The sequence below is a fragment of the Sceloporus occidentalis genome, unplaced genomic scaffold (assembly GCF_023333645.1).
Source record: "Sceloporus occidentalis isolate IW3139 unplaced genomic scaffold, rSceOcc1.0.p SCAF_47, whole genome shotgun sequence".
NCBI lineage: Eukaryota > Metazoa > Chordata > Lepidosauria > Squamata > Phrynosomatidae > Sceloporus > Sceloporus occidentalis.
Window position 1 is genome coordinate 1,367,464 of NW_028317027.1, and position 19,775 is coordinate 1,387,238.

Below are 19,775 nucleotides of genomic sequence, written 5' to 3' on the forward strand. Positions count from 1 at the left end.
ATCTAATCAGTGTGCCACAGACTGACTGTGGTTTTAAAATTGCATACTAGTGATGTCACTTGTATTCACGTGTATGTAAGCTGGGTCCCTATAATGCAAAATTGTCCTGCCACCCAACACAATATGTGATGATGGCCAATGCGTTGATCTCTCATTGTCAATGCTATTCTGTGAATTATTTATCATAAAATGGGATGCTTCAAGACTAAAAAAAATCTGTATCTGTACCTTTTGCAAGAACAAATACATAAAATAAATAAACAAATAAAACCCTACAGCTGTCTTTACCTATCTCGGTGCTCTAATTTTTCCACTGTCAGTCTTATCTTTGCAAAACACCTTTGCAATAAGATTATTTATTTCTTCTCAGCATATACACCTTTAAAAAAAAATAACATTTTTTAGAACAAAATGTGATTTTATGATACCATATTCCCCTTTTGTTATGTTTAGTTACTTAGTATGGCCAGATGAGATCAGCGGTTTGGAATTAAAAATACATTATGTTTTATCTTAAATACTGGGACCAGTTGGACATATTTAGTAAACAGCCAAAAATCCGATTCTCAAGTGACTGACTTATAAACAATGAACTTGGCTCTGTTTATTACAAATAAGAACATGACTACCAATATGTATGGCTAAAACATAAATCGTATGCTTATAAAATCTCATGGTTTATACAGTCACCTGTTACTAAACCACTTGATAACAATGAACTAGAGGGGTAGAAACCAAGTCCAAAGAAGTTGTGTAAAACAGATTTCAATTTTAGCTGACTAAACACCCCCACTGCAACTCATTTAGTCTTGCCAGCAACTGCTTCTACTGGAGCCCAGCCACATCCACACTAAACTGAAACCATTTTCCCTGCAGCCCCCTAGAGACAGACATGCACAATTGTGCATAAATTCTTAGAAGCCTTTCATAATGGTCTTTAAGTTATAGTTTAAATACCATGTCATAAACATGTTATTTATCATTGTAAAAGAACATATGCCACACACCATTAATTTTTCTGCCCCCCCCCCAAAAGCTTTGGAATAAATTGATAAAAACCCTGTTTTTTCCCAATCTTTACATTTATTTCCGGGCCATACCACATCCTACCTCCATCATAGCTTCATAAATTTGTATGCTCAATCTCAGTCCGTAATACCTAAGCATGCATTTGGTGAGCCAGGCCAAAATATCATATTTTGATGAATGCCCCCCTTCACTATCTCATGTACAGTAAGGGGATAATTAATGAACCCTGTGAGAATTCTTAACCCACCTATACTCCCCTATGCATAATAATAATAATAATAATATAATAACAACTAGTAGTGCCTTTCTCCCAGTGGGGCTCACTGGATTTTTAGCACACTCTTGGAATTACCAAATTGGCAGCTGAGTAATAGCTGTTAATGTTACTGAGTTGATGGTAATCATTTTATCAACCTCGGAAAGATAAAGGGCTGACCGTGAGGTTTGAGCAAGCTTTGCAGTCAGGGCAGTTACTAACTGAGTTCACTATATAAAAATATTCTATGAAACAGAAGGCTTGATGCAAATTGAATAAAAATATGCCAAGAAATATTCCCTTCTGTGCCAGCTGGAACTAGGTAATAAATATGAAGTTTCTTTTTTCAAACATCAACAAGACGGTGCATGAAAGTCAGTGGAAATACTGCAGGAATGGATGCAAATCAGTAATTCATGTAAACTTTTAGTCTAACTTGTGTGTTTTTTGTGCCAGCTGACATGCACTTACCATTTAGTGACCATACCTGAACCTACTTCCTTATCATTTTAAATGAATTATGTTTAAATTTCTTAACAAATAATTCCAGTCCTTAACAAAAAGAGATCCTTGGATGCCAAAAAGCTTCATCCACATACTGCTCTAAATTACATATCTACACTAAAAATAGTATATTAAAGAGAATCCTATAGGGAAATAAAAAAAAAGAATCTTTGACACTTCATTCAGAACAAATAAAACTGTGAATCTCTACACAACGGTGTGCATTTCCAATAAACTACTGTTATCATGAGTTTTCTTCATGTCTCAAAAGAATGCACTACTGTTGCCAAACATTGCCACTAAAGGGTCCCATGTCCATTTAGAAATATTTTGGATGCAGTAGAATATCTAACATCACATATTTTGTTGCCTTACTACTTGCCTTTTAAACCCCTATTCCTATCACCAAACCATGGGTTGGTGGATGGGGTACTGCATAGACAAGCCTTCTTAAAGCTGAGCACCCACTAAGATTTAAGCTAAATCTTTCATTTTTAAAATGTTTTTCTTAACATTAGTTATACGTGTTTATATTAACATATGAACAAAAGTGTCAGTGATTGTTTGGACTTATCTAGCTATATATATACGTTTGATATTTGCATTATCAGTTTATGCACTCAAGGAGTATGGCATATACGTATACATTAGGACCATCAACAGATTACTAGTGGGGATACAATACAGTTCTTTCTGTATTTCCCTTTGGAAAGGAGGGCTGACAAAGGAGGGAAGTGTCCCCTCAGCTACCATGATTTGAATATTATGGGCTACTATTTTTTCTAACGTAATAAGGACATTAAATACCGTAACAGTTATACTTCAAGTGGTTTATTTGTTGGACTGTGCACTCTTGTGCCATTTTAATAGGCTTTCTATGAAGTCCAGGAGCCGACTAAACAGTTTAAATTTAATGCATGATCTGGTTTGGGTTGCAGTATTACTGCCTCAAGTTCCTGGGTTGCCCCAGGGTTGAAAAAACAGGCATACCTCACATTAGCGTACACAACGGGGTCCAGAGCAGGCATGTAAAATGAAAATGTATTTAAAGTGAAGCACTACCTTTTTAACAATACATGGACTGGACTGCAATAATTAAAATGAGAAATGCTCAAAAGACACTCGAAAGATGTACTGACATGCAGGGGTCATGCTGTTATGTGTCCATTCACTCAAAGGGTACATAAGCAGGGGAATGGTTGTGCTGTAAATATGTCCTTACTCGTGAATTTCCGCGGTATGCCTGTAGATTGTTTAAACGTATACATTTCACAATCTGTTGTTTCCATCATTACTAATTTCATCTATTTCAGCTATTCCTCTGTGGGAAGTAGCCCAGGTGCCTTATTTGTTATTTTGTCGACTCTCCCTTTAGCTCTCTTTCTATGTGACAATCATTTGCTTAATACAAGGATGCGGTTTTTATTTTCAGAAACTGCTGCCAATATTGCAGTGTTTTCTCAGTGCAAACTGTACACGAAAATTTCTCTACCGAGATTTGACACCTATGAGTTTCTCTCTTATCAAATAAATATCATATATACTTTCACCTTGTTTTTGTTTTAATAAACATGTTTAATATTTTTTTAAATATTAGAATCACCATTTAAGAACTATTTTATCTAAACAAGTACCTTTGTCTTATCTTTGTGCCTTATCTTTGTGCCTTGTGTCCAAATGCTTCATAATTACCCACCTTATCTGATCTCAGGGCTGGACTGTAGATTACTAAGTGTCAGTTGCACTTTAAGGCCAGCGGCCACATGTTTTTATAAGTTGATCATGTGCCACTGAGTATATCTAGCTGGTGGCGCACACTGCAGGACCCGATCTTGCACTGGACTGGCAGATCAGGTTAGTGGGGCACTATTGGCCAGCGGCCCACTAACCATTTGCCCAGTGTGCCAGATGGCCAGTCCGGGGCTGTCTGTTCTTATCTCTGCTCTACACCATTAAGTTACCAAGACATTTTTGAATTTTATGAAATGGAAGAATAATGTTTAGTGAAGGTTTTTATCTATTACAGACAATTTTCTTATTTTCATTTATGTTGTTTTCTTTTTTAATGTTCTCCTCAGTAATAGGATTCTATGTGTTCTAGCAGTGACTTCCATACAAAAGGGTTGAATCTCAACCACATGATATTAAAGCCACAAGGAAATGTACTAAAATACGTATTTCTCAAGAAATGCAGTTGATTTATTACCTACACAGATTTCAACATTACTGAACACGACTATTAAAATTAATAAAGTTTATGCTTATTAATTTCCAGTAAGTATAAAATTTTAATATTTAGTACAATTGTTAGGGACTAGATTACCTTGGTTCAGTGGCACGCAAAGCAAAACCTGCATTACTAATACGTTTCTGTGCCAAATTCATCCCCTCTATCTCATTCCTACTAAGGCTGCAAATCTTCTTAAAAAAGCAAGTAGTAATTTTTGAGAATTTATTATAGTTAAATAAATCTTAGCTACTAATTAACAAGTTTATGAAATTTAGACTGTAAGCTCGTTTGAGCAGGGCCCTCCTCACCTGTTGTCTCTGTTAGTCAATTTGTTATGTTACATACTACTTGTTATGACCTGTCTACCCATTGTACAGCACTACGGAATTTGATGGCGCTATATAAAACAATAAATAATAATAATAATAATGAGAGGGGGTATTTTGGAAAGTGGTAGTTCTTTTACAAACTGGAGTTAAATGAATCCTTTTAAAATATATTCCAGTTATAGTTTAAAACATATTAGGACAAGGTAAGGTTATTTTTCATACTTTAGCCCAAAGAAAATTGAACACATTTTTCTATGTACAATAGTAGAGATAATTCTAAATATGAAGCTTATTATAATATATTGTGTCTAATAGGTTATATTGATATGGCATGCTACTGGCTTCACATAGTAGAATATAACACACTCTTCTGGTGCTACACTTTCTACAAACTATATAAATGTGACGTACCATTCATATATTTTCTTTCATACTGCTACTGGCCTTTAATTATAACCTCTCTTCCATTTATGAACATTGATTTAAATTAATTTCAATTAACTCATTACATTACACAAACTGTACAAGCTGTACATAGCATCTTGTTATACCTATACCTATAATGACTCAAATCAAAACTTTCCAACTGTGCTACTCATCTAACATTTGGTTTATAAATGTAACATGTTCTTACTCATAACTAACAAATAGCCCATATCTCAAATTGAAAGAATTTTTTTATATATATCTATATCCCTGAAAAGGAATCACTCGCAACTGTAAAAACAAAATGACTCCACAGTTTTGTGGTTGCTTTAGAAAACTAAACAAATTACGTCTATGTTATGATCGGTAATACAATCAAACTAAAAACTATATGCGAAACATACTAAAGTTTGCAAGCCTTCATAATAAGGTCCTGCCCATATCATGCCACCCAATTATGATGCTGTGTTTCCATCCTCAAAAGAGTTGACTTAGCACAGGTGAGACCATTATTTCTCAAGTCATATTCTAAATGTCCAATAATAGCATGAGGGTCCTGAAATGGACTCTAGGGCTCCTGGTGGTTTAATGGAGAATCCAACTGCTTCCCCATTTCTGCTAGCAGTAGCACCATAATCTGGCTCTGTATCTGGAACCTAAAGCCAGCTGCTTGACAGTTACGTTTATTTTTATGTATGTGTGTAGGGGGCCCCAAACATCCATATGTCTAGGGCCCTAGGGGTCTTACTTTGGTACTGCTGAAAAGCTGGTGTTCTTAGCATCATAAGGAATGGGGAAAATATGTTTGTGATGTAACTTGGCTGGAAAGTAACAGGAGAAGAAGGTTAAAGAACCCCAGTTTTCAATCTTGGTCTACTGTCTTCACTTAATCAAGTAGTAAATCTAGAAAAACTTAATTTCAAAACATATTCCTTAAATTCAGTTCATTACTAGACAATCTATGTGTGGGAATGATTATGACAACTGATGAAGAATGTAAACTGAAGAATAAATTTACGTGGTAGCTGAGAGGCATTGTTGCTGTTGCATGGGTGCTGAAGGACATATACAAATGACAGGTATGTGTTAACAGTCTGAGTTAGAAGGAAACTAGAAGGATGAACACATGAGTTGAAGAAAATTATGAGTTGACACCTTCTGATCACTGCCTACTATTCCACACACAACCATTTTTCTATGCTACATCATGCTTATGCACCTTACAGAATTTTGCACATTCACTTCATACTATCCCACAGTAAATTTAAATCCTAGTAGTGATATTAACATTAATGGTTATACTGATTATCACAACTACCTAAACAACAGATATTACCACCATACAAACCTGGATTTATATTTCAGACGCTTAGGCTAATTTACAACAGGGGAACCACAGCAGTCTTAAAAAAAATGCTTTAGTTGTAACATAGACACTGGCATCAAGCGAATACAGAAATGCTACGATATTTGCTTAAATGTCAAAAACAAGTGGCAGCAAGAGCAGGTCTAGATGAGCTTAACATTTGGCTGTACCCCCTGTCCAAATTAGGTGAGTTCCAAACAAGTGCTTTGTAAAAAATAAACCTTAAACATATAGGCATCCATCAGTCTTGTTACAAATCATTGCATCACAGACTATCTGTCAATCTTTCAATCGCTACAAGGATATATGACCATATGTTTTGTAACAACCACAGACAGAACACAGTGGCATATGCAGGAAAATAATGTTAAGGTAGACGAGTTATATGTGAATTGCAATTAAATATAGAAAAATTAAAATCTGTATGTAAATATGAATAGTGTTCTAGGATATGGATGAAATAAATAAGCTTTCTAGGGGGAAATAAGATTTTATGTACCTATACAACAGATACTGCCACCAGTATTATATATATCAATAAGTTAGACACAGAGTCATGCAAAGTATATGTATAGGCGTAACAGAGATGTTAAAAATGTACACAATTTACGCAAAATGGATGCCATAAAACATATTAAGGTTCTATACAAATGCATCTACCTAAAGCATGCTAAATATACACCAAAATATTAGGTTAAATGGTAGTTTTATATCCAGAACAAAACTGGTATTTTAATGTAAGGACAGTAATAATGTGAAATTCACCTCCTATCAAAGGTTCATTGGTAGGTGTAGTAGATATGTTTGAAAGGGGTTTGGATGTGTGTGTAGTACCAAAAAGCATAAAAACCCACTAGAGCTATCAAAGTGATATTTTATATCCAAAAGCAGATTAATGCACTCCATACTGAGTTCACAGAGAGGTTCTTGGCAATGTGTATGTTAAGGGTAAAAGACTTTTCCATCTGAAGTTATTTCCCTTTGTTGTATGGCTACACATTGACTAAGAAGGTGAAGAGAAATGAATGTAAACGGTTTTCCACCACATATTTTGTAGACACACAACTAGAGGTCTATTTATACAGATGCTTTCAATTATTTTTGTAGCTGATGAGTTTGATTTATTAGTTTATCAATATTTTTATTATATTTATTATTAATTTTATAAATGTATGTTAAATGAATGTGAAAGTCAGGAGTGTTTGGAACATAAACGAAGGTCAATTTGCATGTAACATGTATCTGTTTCATATAAAAGATTTTTATGGTAGCAGTCATGCCCACGTATGCACAAAGCCCAATGCACTATAGCTAAAATATCCCCTAAAGAGTACTGCATTATTGGTCCTGAACCTCACATGTATTGTTTCAATTTTTTTATTGATTTTATATGTATACATAGTCATGTAAATAATGTGTGGAAGTGAAATGCAAATAGAAAACATGGCAACACTGCTGCCAGTTGTATTCCATATATGTAAAACACTATCCTTTGCTCAAACTGTGGTATGTGTACACCACTGATGGAAAATTTGAGACTTCAAATCCTGCTTAATTTGAGCACTTAATGATTTATTGTACGGGAAAACAAATGGTGCTTAATAATAAAAAATATTTTGGCTAGATAAATGAGTTACTAGGAGTACTTGCAAGTCAGAAACCATATTTGCATTTGTATTGATAACTCCAATATCATTGGCATGATTTGCTATGAATTATTCCTTAAACAACAGAGATGGATGAACAACATGAACTGAGATGAGCCCAACCCAGGCTTGTTGAATATATGAATCAACAACCCTTCCAGAGATATAGGTCTCCACGAATTCAGAATAGCGCCTACTGCAAAAGAGGGAGGTAGCATTTTAACACATTATGGCTTGGCTCTCATTCATGCACCTCCTCCTGACACTAGGCTAAAGAGAATCAGGCATCTGGTTTGAGACTACACAGAATCATATTGAACAAGGAGATGTGACTAGCATTTCTTTGATTTATTTTTTACTTTACTGTGAAAACTGCTAAACATATACTTTACTTATTTGGGTTACTTGCACTGATATTAACATGTTCTGTCCATTTTTGATCATTTACTTGAAAAACAATGAAAAAAGATGATGGGACAGTGGCTCTTATATTTTGTTCAACAACAATGACCAAGAGGCCTAATGTCCTGCCATAGCAACTGAAATAAATCGATGTTGCTGATTCCCTAAAACGTTACAACTCATAATGCAGTGCAGAATAATATAAAACAACATGTTTGTATCACTCTTAGGAATGTGGTTTTTCACTTTCTGTCCTAACACATTTGATAGCATACATATTATTTGAAGTTCTATTTATGCTCCTGAAAATAACAAAAAAAAGATGTATGTTCTTTAGAAAGTGAATGCATGTTATAATTAATTAAAATAATACATCAAAAAAGTGGTTATACCAATCATAGATTTGGTTTTTTTTTCAATGTTTCAGTAATAATTAATATAAGCTTACAAAACGTACATTGTTTTTATAACTCCACACACTGTAGGTAAAGTTGTGCTGATAACAGTATTTGTAATATATGTTATTTTGTTAATTGCTGTGAAAGTTAATTATGTCATCCCACTCTGTTTTGTGTCCTTAAGTTATTGTAAACTAAAGCTCTTTAACATTATTCACGAGCACTGTATGTTACTCTATGACTAATTAACAGCATTGTGGTCTTGTTTCCTGGACTTGAAACATTCTAGGTTTGTAAATGGAAAAATGACACACAAATACTCACTTCCAATGTCCGGTCTCAGTTTCTTGTCATACTCTTTCAGTAATTTATTCAGTATTAGTGTAGCATCAGTATCTTGTGTTTTTGGAGCCAGAACCCATTTTTGGTTAATTGTTAAATCTTCATATTCATCATCATCAATCTTTTTGGAGCTACGAACAAATACATACATACATTTTTGCAATAGTTTGATTATTATTGAAACAAACACATATTTTCATTTCACTGTAAAATAAACCATGGAGAGAATAACTTCCCCTGATTGAGACTTTTTTTTATTTAATAAAGCATACACATATATTTTAAGTAATTTTTTTTTTTGTATTCAGAAACTATATATATAAATATATGTGTGTGTGTGTAACTTTTTGAGAGCAATATTTTAAGAATATCAATGTTTTGATTATTATGTTGTATTCTTAAAACCTTGACATGTATTCCAGTATGGCTTCCCAGCCTTCCTTATGCCTGAAGCCCTGCTTTGGCTTATTTGAACCATATCACATCTCTTAAGGACAGTGACTGGACAATAGCATTAAAAATAGCAATATAAAAAAGTGAAATCATAGCTTTTCAACCCAAACTTTGATAATACGATAAATGCAATTGCACCAATCTTACATAAGATTGCTGACATAAGAAATGTATCCTAAAGTATATCAGCAGAACAGTGAACATTATGGCTGTATTTTTTTGTGTGCAGTTTGCCTGAGCTATTTTCTTTTAGCCCAGCTTCAGTTTGCTGACTTCTGTAACCTTCTTAAGAATATGCACTGTGTTGCATACTGTATGTTTGAATACTGACTGTATTTTCAATGTGTTCCTGACCCATCTGGCAATCAAGAGTAAATGAACCACATATTCCCTGGCTTAAAGCACACCTGGATTTCAGTGAATAATAAAAGACCAAGGTTTAGTGTTTACCATGTAGCTGCTGCAAGGCATCACTATAGACCATGCAAATGAAAAACTAGCTGGTCAATAGATGTGAATGAAACAATATTATTGCCAAGGGTCTCCCACAGCTTCATCTCTACATAATGAGATGTTGGTAAAAAGGAAATGTCTTAAATCATTTTAACTCATTTTGGTTCTGGTGCAATTTAGATACATGTAAGTTTGTTATTCAACTAAGAAATGGGGTTCAGCAATCAGAGCCTTTGCATGTCCAAGCAAGAACAGTGCATAGCCACATTGGTTTATGTTACCAGCAGATAAACATTTAGTTATTCATATTTTTGAGAAATAGCTTGGCTCATTGTGAAGTACATGAATTTACTATTCTTACAATTATAATGTAGTTTCACTATTCGATTCCAGTGATAATCTAATGGTGTGTCACCACAAAATTCATAGGGATGATAGCCTATTTGCCAAATTTCTGTGACACATTAATTTTCAGAAAAACTTGGTCTTGCATGCTTCATTTACCAAACAAGAAGAAAGAAAAGGCAAGCAACAAATAAAATATCATAGATTTTTTTTTCATATTTGTGATGTGTGATATGGCTAGGAAAGTGATAAATATATATATATAATGTTATTATACCTAATATTATTATATCTTAGATGTGTTCCTAAAACATAATATAAGGATGGCAATATGCCAAATAGTTTATTCACACAGCATATTAAAAAATAATACTAAACTTCACAACTTTTTCTCCTAAAGAGAGAAAACAAGCATATCTATAAGCTGCCCCAATCAATATGCTTGCTAATATGAGAACAATCAATCACTTGTGTGATGAGTGATTGAAATGATGGAATAGCGAGTTATAATCAGAGGGAAAAACACATTGCAATTACATTTATAATACTGTCAGATGCAAAGCAGAATGAGATACAATATTCTAAAAGACTTACCAGGCTTGAAATATTGACAATAAGGAAAAAGCCACTAAAAGCTTAGCAGACATGACTGCGAGAGGCTTAGCCAGGTGATCGGAAGAAAAAAAAATGAGAAGAGATGTTCTAGATCACAAATCACCATACAGAATCTACAGATATCGGTCTTTACTAGAACCCTTCTTTATATATATATAAAAAGTATGGCGAATGTTTGCGGTGCTCCAATATTCCTGAAAATGAAGCAGGGTCCCTAACGCAACGTTAGAGAAAAAAGCCTGCACTTTAATAAGTAAATAATAATAATAATAGCCAGCTGTGTGGAATAAAAGAGTCCCCCTTCTTCACTTACTGGCTATGCACCTTCAGCTGCATATTGTGTACAGTATTGCAGCTGATAATCCAAAGCGATAAAGCACAGAAGGCACAGAGAATGAAGAAACACCTATTTCCAAAGAGTAATAACACCTCCAGTTCCAACAGGCATCAAAGCACCCGAGTCTGCACGCCTTCTGTATAAGCAAAGATGGGACTGAACGGATTTAGATCCACAAGAACCATGTTCCTGAATCCTATGCATTTAAGCTGAACATGTGCAAATGTGCAGCCTGATCGACCCTCCAAAAAGAACATCCCAAGAGCAGATGTCCCTAAGTGTGATCTTCACTGAGGAGTGCGAATTGGTGGACTGCTCTCGAGGCTTCGGTATATTAACTGTCCGTGTGATCCAGTCATATAGTGATTGGTATCCTCCTAGCTATTAAAGCAGACTTAGAAACTGAGGAGGAGAGATACAGTCTGCAAGCCATCACCGGAGGATCTTAGCAGACTCTCATCACACAGAATGTCAAACAAGGCAAGTTAATATTGGGATTCCAAGAGACAGGCGTCTGGATACTAGGGGCTACCAGAGGCGATGGCTGCAGTCCAGAATCCTTCTCTGCTTGCCAAACTAACTGCATGCATCACACATCAGTGCTAAAAAACACAGTAGTCACTGTGATCTGGTTCATTGGGAAGTACAGTTAGCTTCTTTTGATCATATAGATAACACATACAGAGCTACTGATTTGGGACCTGGGTATTCTGCTTTATTAAGTACAGTTACCCTCTTTTTTCACGATGCCCCAAAAGCATTACAGTGGTTGCAAACAGCTTATTGCATAAAGTTCAGTGTGCTGTGACAGGTATATTGATGCTGGATGAGAGACTTATAACCACATACGGTGTCTCCAACGGTTTGATGACCCCTAAAATACACGTGGAAGAATCTGGAAGGGAAGAGTTTAACGTTACGCCGTTAGCGTAAAGATATGACATTTGCAGAACGTAGCCTGTTCCAGACATACAAAGAACAAGTTCAGGAAATGTTTTTACACGCTGGGAGTACGGATAGTTCACCTAGCATTAGCAACAGTACTGTACAGAAGGAAATGTCAAGCGATCCCCCGCAGTGTTCCTTCAAAATTACATCGATTACCGCTGAAATTAATACAGTGCACACTCATTTCAGACAAACGGGTAGCTGGTGTTCACACAGTGTTAAATGAGGCATTAAATGGTGGATTACGTCACCGAGAACCAGTAACAGAGTCTTGATGACAAAGGTAAAATTACAAAACAAGACATATTTATATATTGTACTTTCCAACGGGAATTAGCTAGTTAAGGTTCCCGATTATCCAGAATATTATATTATATTTTCAGCACATGTTTTGCTGTTCTAATAAATAGCAATATGGTGTAAATGATCCCATTGGCTAGATGTGTGTGTCATACACGATTCCCCTGTAAGACACCTGATCGTTTGAACCTTAGCGAACCCAATTCAGCACCACCGATGTGGACAGCTCTGCCACCCGGGGATTCAGGTTGTCTCAGAGGAGGGATCGAGGAAATTAACGCCAGAAATGTACATTATTTTTTCCAATTACTGTTCTGTTACATTAATTTACTATTCTTAAGAAAAAGGACCGGCGATCGTCTTTCCAGTTGCCTAAATGCAGCTATCTGAGCCAGCGTTGTATACTGAGGATTTTGTGGCGGAATCCCTTCCTTGCCTGCAGGATCCCCTTGCGGCCGATGCAGGGAATGTCTTGCTAAATGCAGATTACATGAAACCAAAGTAATCAAGAGAACCAAAAACTAGCCGACATCCCTCTGACATCATCCACTAGGGGTGTTTATCTGGCTCTTACTGCACATGGTGAGTCTCTACACTTAATCACAGTAAAAGCACGTTGAAAATAATTGATGCCATCTAAACATACATTCCATTATTAAAGGGTATTTATAAATCATAAATACAGTGTCTAAATTTAAAAAAAGTTTAACAAAAAGATTTCGAGCTTTGTCAGTTTTCTATGTTTCTTTCATACTCAGCTTTTTAACAACAGGGGGTCCCCATTCTTCCCAAATCTATTTTCATGGAGCCCAAAAGATATAGTCCATATAGTCCAATGCATCCCTAAAGAATCAAAATGTATGTGTCTGTCGGTCTATCTCTCTATCTATCTATCTATCTATCTATCTATCTATCTATCTATCTATCTTTATATCTATAATAGATCTGCCAATTATGACATCATAATGTCAACTGCTATAATTTTGCAAACTATCTCATCATTTTTATTCAAAATTCTTATTTAAGTTCATCAGCCTAACACATTTCTCCTTCCCTGTTATGCTGTGTAGTTCCTGCCACTTAGGCTATACTTAAAATGGTTTATAGTTGTTTATACACATGGTGATTTTGCCATTTGAAACCACTGGTTGGCTAGAATGTGGTACAAATAAACATTTGCCTTATATGTATTTGTTGCTTGCAAACAATCTAGTCCATTTGAACCTGTGTCCTATGGAAATAAAATGCCACTTGACATAAAGCTTTATGGGTTAGTTCCTATGCTGACATGCTTTTGGTTTGTTATATCTCTGGATCAGGTATGTTTCAGGCTTTGACCAGAGCCCATTATTTATTGTGACCTACGAAAATACACAGTGCAGTCCCTTATAGAGTAGGCAACACAAGAACAACAGTAATGATGATAAGGAGAAAAGGCAGGTAAGGGATGAGCAATTAAAGAAACAATTATAGGTGACAGCCTACCCTGTATTGAAATAGATTGTTTACTGCACTTTATTCAACCACCAATACCAAATTCATATCAATTGCAAACAAACTGGTATAAGATCATGCTGTTTCATTTTACTGGCATCAATGTCTGACATGTTTGTACTATCGCTTCTAATGACATCATTGTTCCTTGTGGTTCCATCCCTTATTTGGTTTTGTCCCCCCTTTCTTTTCTCTTAAAATAATAAATAATGATTTACCAACAAGAAATAGATAAAAGAGGCCAGAATGTAAAGAAAATATAAATTTTTCTAGAAATGTGTTGTTTATTATATGTGACAATTGTCCCTATTATGGCATATTATACATTTCCAGAGTTTATATGCTTAATACAAATGTATTTAAAAATTATCAATGCAGTATATATATATATATATATATATATATATATATATATATATATATATATATATATATTGTAGCCTTGAAAGAAAAAAGGGAAAGATAAAACCTATAAAACTGAATAATAGTCTCTGAAATTGACAATTTTCCTTATCTTAAAAGAAACACAAGGACCACATGAGTAATGATACTTACCTACTTGCAACAAAGCATGTGAACTGTCACTCTACTAATTTACCCCAGGAACAATTTAGATTCTGTCTGGTAATTTCGATTAACAACCTGGAATCTGACATCTTCTTTGAGTTGACACATTTTAGATTACATTTTTTGCAGCTACATTATAGTAACATTGTATAGCCAGTAAAAGTATATGTATTTTAATACTTGTTGAATGTTTCTTTATTATAGATGTATTATAGATTGTTTTGCACACTTCAATTTATCAGCAGAAATGTATACTTATGAAATGAGATATGTACTATATTCTACTGGCTCTCTTCTCTAAAATTTAAATTGTAACAGCTCTCCAGAGTCATTTTTGGATCAAAATCCAACAATTTTTGGCACTGCTATATTTAACTTCTTTGTGAATCTTCTGGACACATCCATTTAAGTATCCTTTTTATTACCAAGGCCATATTGAATTGTGGTTTTGGCCTGAAGTATGGTGAGGTACTATTAACAATGTCCTCTCCAAATATCTCTAGAGGCCGAACTTATCAGGCTTGGTTTTAATTATTAGATGACAGGGCAATATTTGTGCAGAATTTGGGAGATGCAAATAATATTTGATGACAGTATACATGTTTGAGGATATGTAAAATGAATAATTTATGGCAGCTTACAGATGTGCATCCGCATTTATTTAATGAATTTCATGTTGATAAAAATGTTTTAAATCAGATTAAATTTATAACAAGCAATTCCAGATTTGCAATGCAGACAAGTGCACAAATGCCAATAAACTTATCCTGCATAATAAAAATATACAAATATAAAAACATTAAAAGATTTATATGCAAAATGTTTGGGCACAGAGAAATATGAGTGGAGGATGGTCAACAATGGTCCATGTAATACCGATAAATTTAGGTTACCCACTTTGTCTTTCCATGCACCCTGAATATTTGCATAGTAGACAAGTATTGAATATGCTTCAGTGCTGGTCTTAGCAATAGGCATCCCAGGTAGCTATCAGGACCAACAAAATTTGCTGGTCAGTCGCCCTAGATTGGCCATTGATCCTGATGCAGAATAAAAGGCAAATTATGAGTAAAGGATTTAACTCTCTTTTCCCCCATGAAAACGAAATGGTCACGAGGCAATTTCTCAATAGGACCAATGTGGCAATCTATCCCCGTTGTACACCGAAGTTGGAGGCACCAGAGAGTATTCTTGTGTAAGGTGCCACTTGGTTAAGGACTGGCCCTTTTATGCTTCATGGTTTATCCAGTTTTTAAATGAAATATATCACACCCTTGTCTGTGGGCTGAGGGATCATTCTTACCACCCATTTGCAATCTTAATGATTGGTTTTCTCTTGTACTGTAGGTAAAAATAAAATTAATAGTATTTGCTTGTTTTTGTGTTTTTTCCATTATCTTTAAAAAGATTTTACAGGATGTACTTATGGCAAAGTTATTAGGGCAGCATAAAAACTGATTTATGTCATAAATGATGTGTGCAGAAACCATTCCATGTATGACTTTGAAGGAGCAGCAAAAATTACACTTAAACAAGTTAAATAATTTAAAATAAAGCACATTTTGTTGATGATAATCAGGTGTCTATGGGGAATTGATAAAAATAAGAATGCAGTCAATCTAAAGTATATGAACAGAAAATAAAACCTTAGAACAGCTTGCTTATTAAGCATATTACATTTTGTACTAACATGTAAAACATAATTTTATTACAAAGAATATTTACTTTCTTATGTAATTGTGGTTCATAATTAGGAAATGAATGATCTGCATAAAATGTGTAAATGTTCATTGTTACACAATAGTATTGTTAAGTCAGCAATTTTTTTATGTATAATTCTTATCATTCTTTCAAAGCTTCCTTTCTATTGTTGCGCCATATAATAATTTCCCAGAGCTCCATGAGAGGTAGTTTGGCTTCTGTTTCATGAAAATTTGAGTAACCTTGTACAAATTATGATGGCTTATGTAATATACTATATGCATTAGGAAAAAGCGGAAAGCATTTAGTGTGTGTATATATATATATATATATATATATTTTTTTTTTATTTTTTTTTTTCTTTCACTACAAACAAAAGTAGTGAATAAAGGGATTTAACAAATAAAAGGCATACACTTGTGAGTACAAAACTTAGCTGGTCTAGGTCAGCAGTATACCAGGTACCAGAATACCAGGTAAAGAATTCTGAAGAATCTGAGGGCAGGAAACCTCAAAGTCTGGAGTCAAGAGCAGATCGGGTCTGGAGGCAGACAGACCAGACAAGGATCAGGCAATAGTGGAGACAAATGAACAGGCCAAAGGTCATACACAGATCAATCCATAGTTAGACCAGAAAGCAAAGTCAGAAAGCAAATGTCAAAAGAGACGGCCCAGGCAACGTCAGACAGGAAAAAGTGGTCATCACAACAAAACAAGGTACAGGGGCATAGACAGCCAAGTTGCTTAAGGAGACTCTACAGATAAATGAGCACCATCCTCCAGATACCAGCAGTTTACATAGCAGGAAAAGAAGTCACGTGGGAGGACAAAGAGTTGAAAGGTGTCTTTAAGGATTCCCAAAAAAGAAAGTTATTTGCTGCAGAGCTACCTTCTCCCATTGTTGGACCACTGCTGATGGACCACAATCTGCCTTGGCAGTAAACAGTGATACCTGTTCCCTATCACTATATTTTTTTAGTGCTGAACTTCTAGTAAGTTGAAGAAAGCAGGTAGCTAAGCCCTGAACATATGTAGGCTAGAAGAAATGCTAAATAAATGTAATGAACCAGCCAGAGGAGTTGTAGTAAAGAAGTCTAGTGCAATCAGAAATATGTAACTCAGTCCTGAATGACAGGCAAAGTGTTAATTTGATAAACAAACCAAGATCAGTATGGCAGGCATCAGACGAAGGTTTAATCCAAAGGCAATCCAAGGTTCAGGAGCACAGGAAACAAAGGGACAGGAGCACAGAGCTAGGGACATAAAGTGGCACACTGTGAGCATCAGAATAACTGAGCACCATATGCAGTGAACTTGGAAGCTATATAGTGCTGCTGGGAGTGGCCTTGTGTATGATGCTGCAGACTGTAACCCCTTGAACTTCCTGCTGGATACCATTGTCTTTGTAAACCACACTCTCCTGCTATGGCAAGGGGAATTAAGAAATAGATGGCTGACGTGATGACCAAAGGTCGAAGTGGGAGAGGCGGCACTCACGCCCACATCCCCCTATTGGATTGACATATGGGGGAAGGGCTGTGAGGTATGTGCCTTGGTTGCAAAACACTAGAATCCTTTAATTTTTAATGAATAGCCCATGACCAGAAATACAGTACGGTATTTCTCAACAAGCTATATCGTTTCTCAAACTGCTTAACCTACCAATAATCCTATTCTGCATAATACAAGCATACAAATGTAAAAACACATCAGAGGATTTATATGCAAAATGTTTGGGCATAATTGGGTTACTAGATATTAAAGACTTCCCTTAAATTTGGAGGTCAAATGTCAAGGCAACCAATGGATCCTTTCTGGTGATTGCTAAAATTCTGATTACAGATTCACAGGTTATTCACTAATTAAATGTTCTCGTACATGTAGACATTCAACAAGTTCTGAATAATTTGTATTATAATGAACTTCCCACTATTGTAATGCACGTCCCATTACTATGGTTTTATGTGACTCAAATCCTGGCATTGACAGAAGCACACTGCAATCCGTTGGATCCTCTCATACATTATTTGAAAGCTATTAATTTACCATGTATCACTCTGATGCTAAGATGAAATCCTTCTGGACTAATTGCAAATGCAGATGTCAGAAAAAGTAATTTAAAAAATGAACTTGTACGTTTGAACAATAGGACTTCTGCTATACCATGTATTTCCAAAAACCGTGATGGCTTGACTTTCAAAAACAAAGTTAATATATTCATGATGTTTAACCAGTGTTTGTTGGTAATTATTTACATTTAGAAAGTGTTCATTTACAGCAAAAAAATGATCTATAGAAATTATAGTTGTTTTGTTTTTTTTACAGTAAAGGTATTATCCCTACAAAGTAGCATTATAATGGATGATGTGCTCTGTGTTACAGCCTATTAAGATAGGCTTTAGCCACAATGTCATTATAATTTATCTTAGTTACATGGTAGTAAAACCTTTCATCATAAATAAAGTATAAATATTATTTAGTATTTACTAATGCAGATAGATTAGCGGACAAAGAGGTACAGAAACGCTTATTTTTGTCTTCCTTATTCTGGCCTCTCCGTGCACTTCCTTTTTTTGCAAAAGTGCACTGGGAGGCCTGGTTCACGGTGAAGTGGCTGAAGTGAGAAGACATGGGGAGAAACGGATAAAGAAAGAAGACAGAAGATCAAGAAGAAAAAGTGGAGAAAGTAGGGAGACATTGAGAAAGAGCATGAGAGTGTGAGAGAGCTTGAGTAAGACAGAGTGAAAAAAAACATTGCAATACAAATTGGAGCTCTCTGCTTTATTTTGTTTGTTTCCCTCTTCATTTTAAGACATTTGTACAAATTGAAAAAATTGGTAAATTTTGTTAAAATTAAAATTCGTATGAATCCAAATGCACAAACTATATATATATGTATATATATATATATATATATATATATATCCTCAAATCCAATATTTTCAGATATGTAGCCCCAAACTTGCAAAAACGTCCACTTTGCTTCACTGTTGTTCATTCTTGTACCGCTCTACAGACCTTCGGCTACAGCTAAATATTTTAACTTTTGACTCATCGGTACAGAGCATCTGCTGCCATTTTTTGCACCCTACTTCCTGCGTTTTCATGAATATTTTTGGCCACAATAGTAGGTGAAGGGAGAGAGAGGGTCTTTTCTTGGGTAGGATTATGTAGCTGTTGGCTTAAAAACACCAAAGATGTGGCTTCTCTATGGACACAATTAAACAAATATAGAAACAGTAATTGGTGGGAGCACTTAAAGAGTTAAATATTTAAACTCAGACAGTAGAACAATCATAGATAGAAAAGTACAAAGCAGGATTTATAAAACTAAAATAATGTAATAATTAAAAAATCTTCTGTAAGTAAACAATGTATCTAAGAATAAACATATACCATAAAAAACAAATTCCAAACAATGTTCACATATATAGTTTAACTTTCATATTTGGAAACGCTGTATGGTAGGAAAGACATGATTTGTTTCACCCCTGCACCTGGCTTCCTCAGAGGTGTAGTTGAGACATATTGATTTCAATGGATCTGTAGAAAAAAATCTGATGGCTGAGTAATTTGTTGCCATTTTGAAATGTTGCTAATTGATCCTCGGGTAAAAAAAAAGGGAAAACGAAAG

General features: G+C 35.0%; 1 protein-coding gene across 2 annotated transcripts in view; it reads right to left on the reverse strand.

The window, feature by feature from the left end:
• LOC149289182 (gamma-aminobutyric acid receptor subunit gamma-3) overlaps nt 1-18,555 on the reverse strand; it is a 257,576-nt gene extending 239,021 nt beyond the window's left edge. The window contains exons 1-3 of one of the 2 annotated variants that reach the window (XM_089490811.1): nt 18,539-18,555; nt 18,111-18,137; nt 8,911-9,059 (exon numbers count right to left, since the gene is read on the reverse strand). In XM_089490811.1, coding sequence (XP_089346937.1) covers nt 8,911-9,059; nt 18,111-18,137; nt 18,539-18,555 — 193 coding nt within the window. Of the gene's footprint in view, nt 1-8,910; nt 9,060-10,773; nt 10,827-18,110; nt 18,138-18,538 lie in introns of those variants that run through there. The other variant, XM_089490810.1, reaches the window with a different exon arrangement.
• Between the last annotated feature and the right edge of the window lie 1,220 nt (nt 18,556-19,775).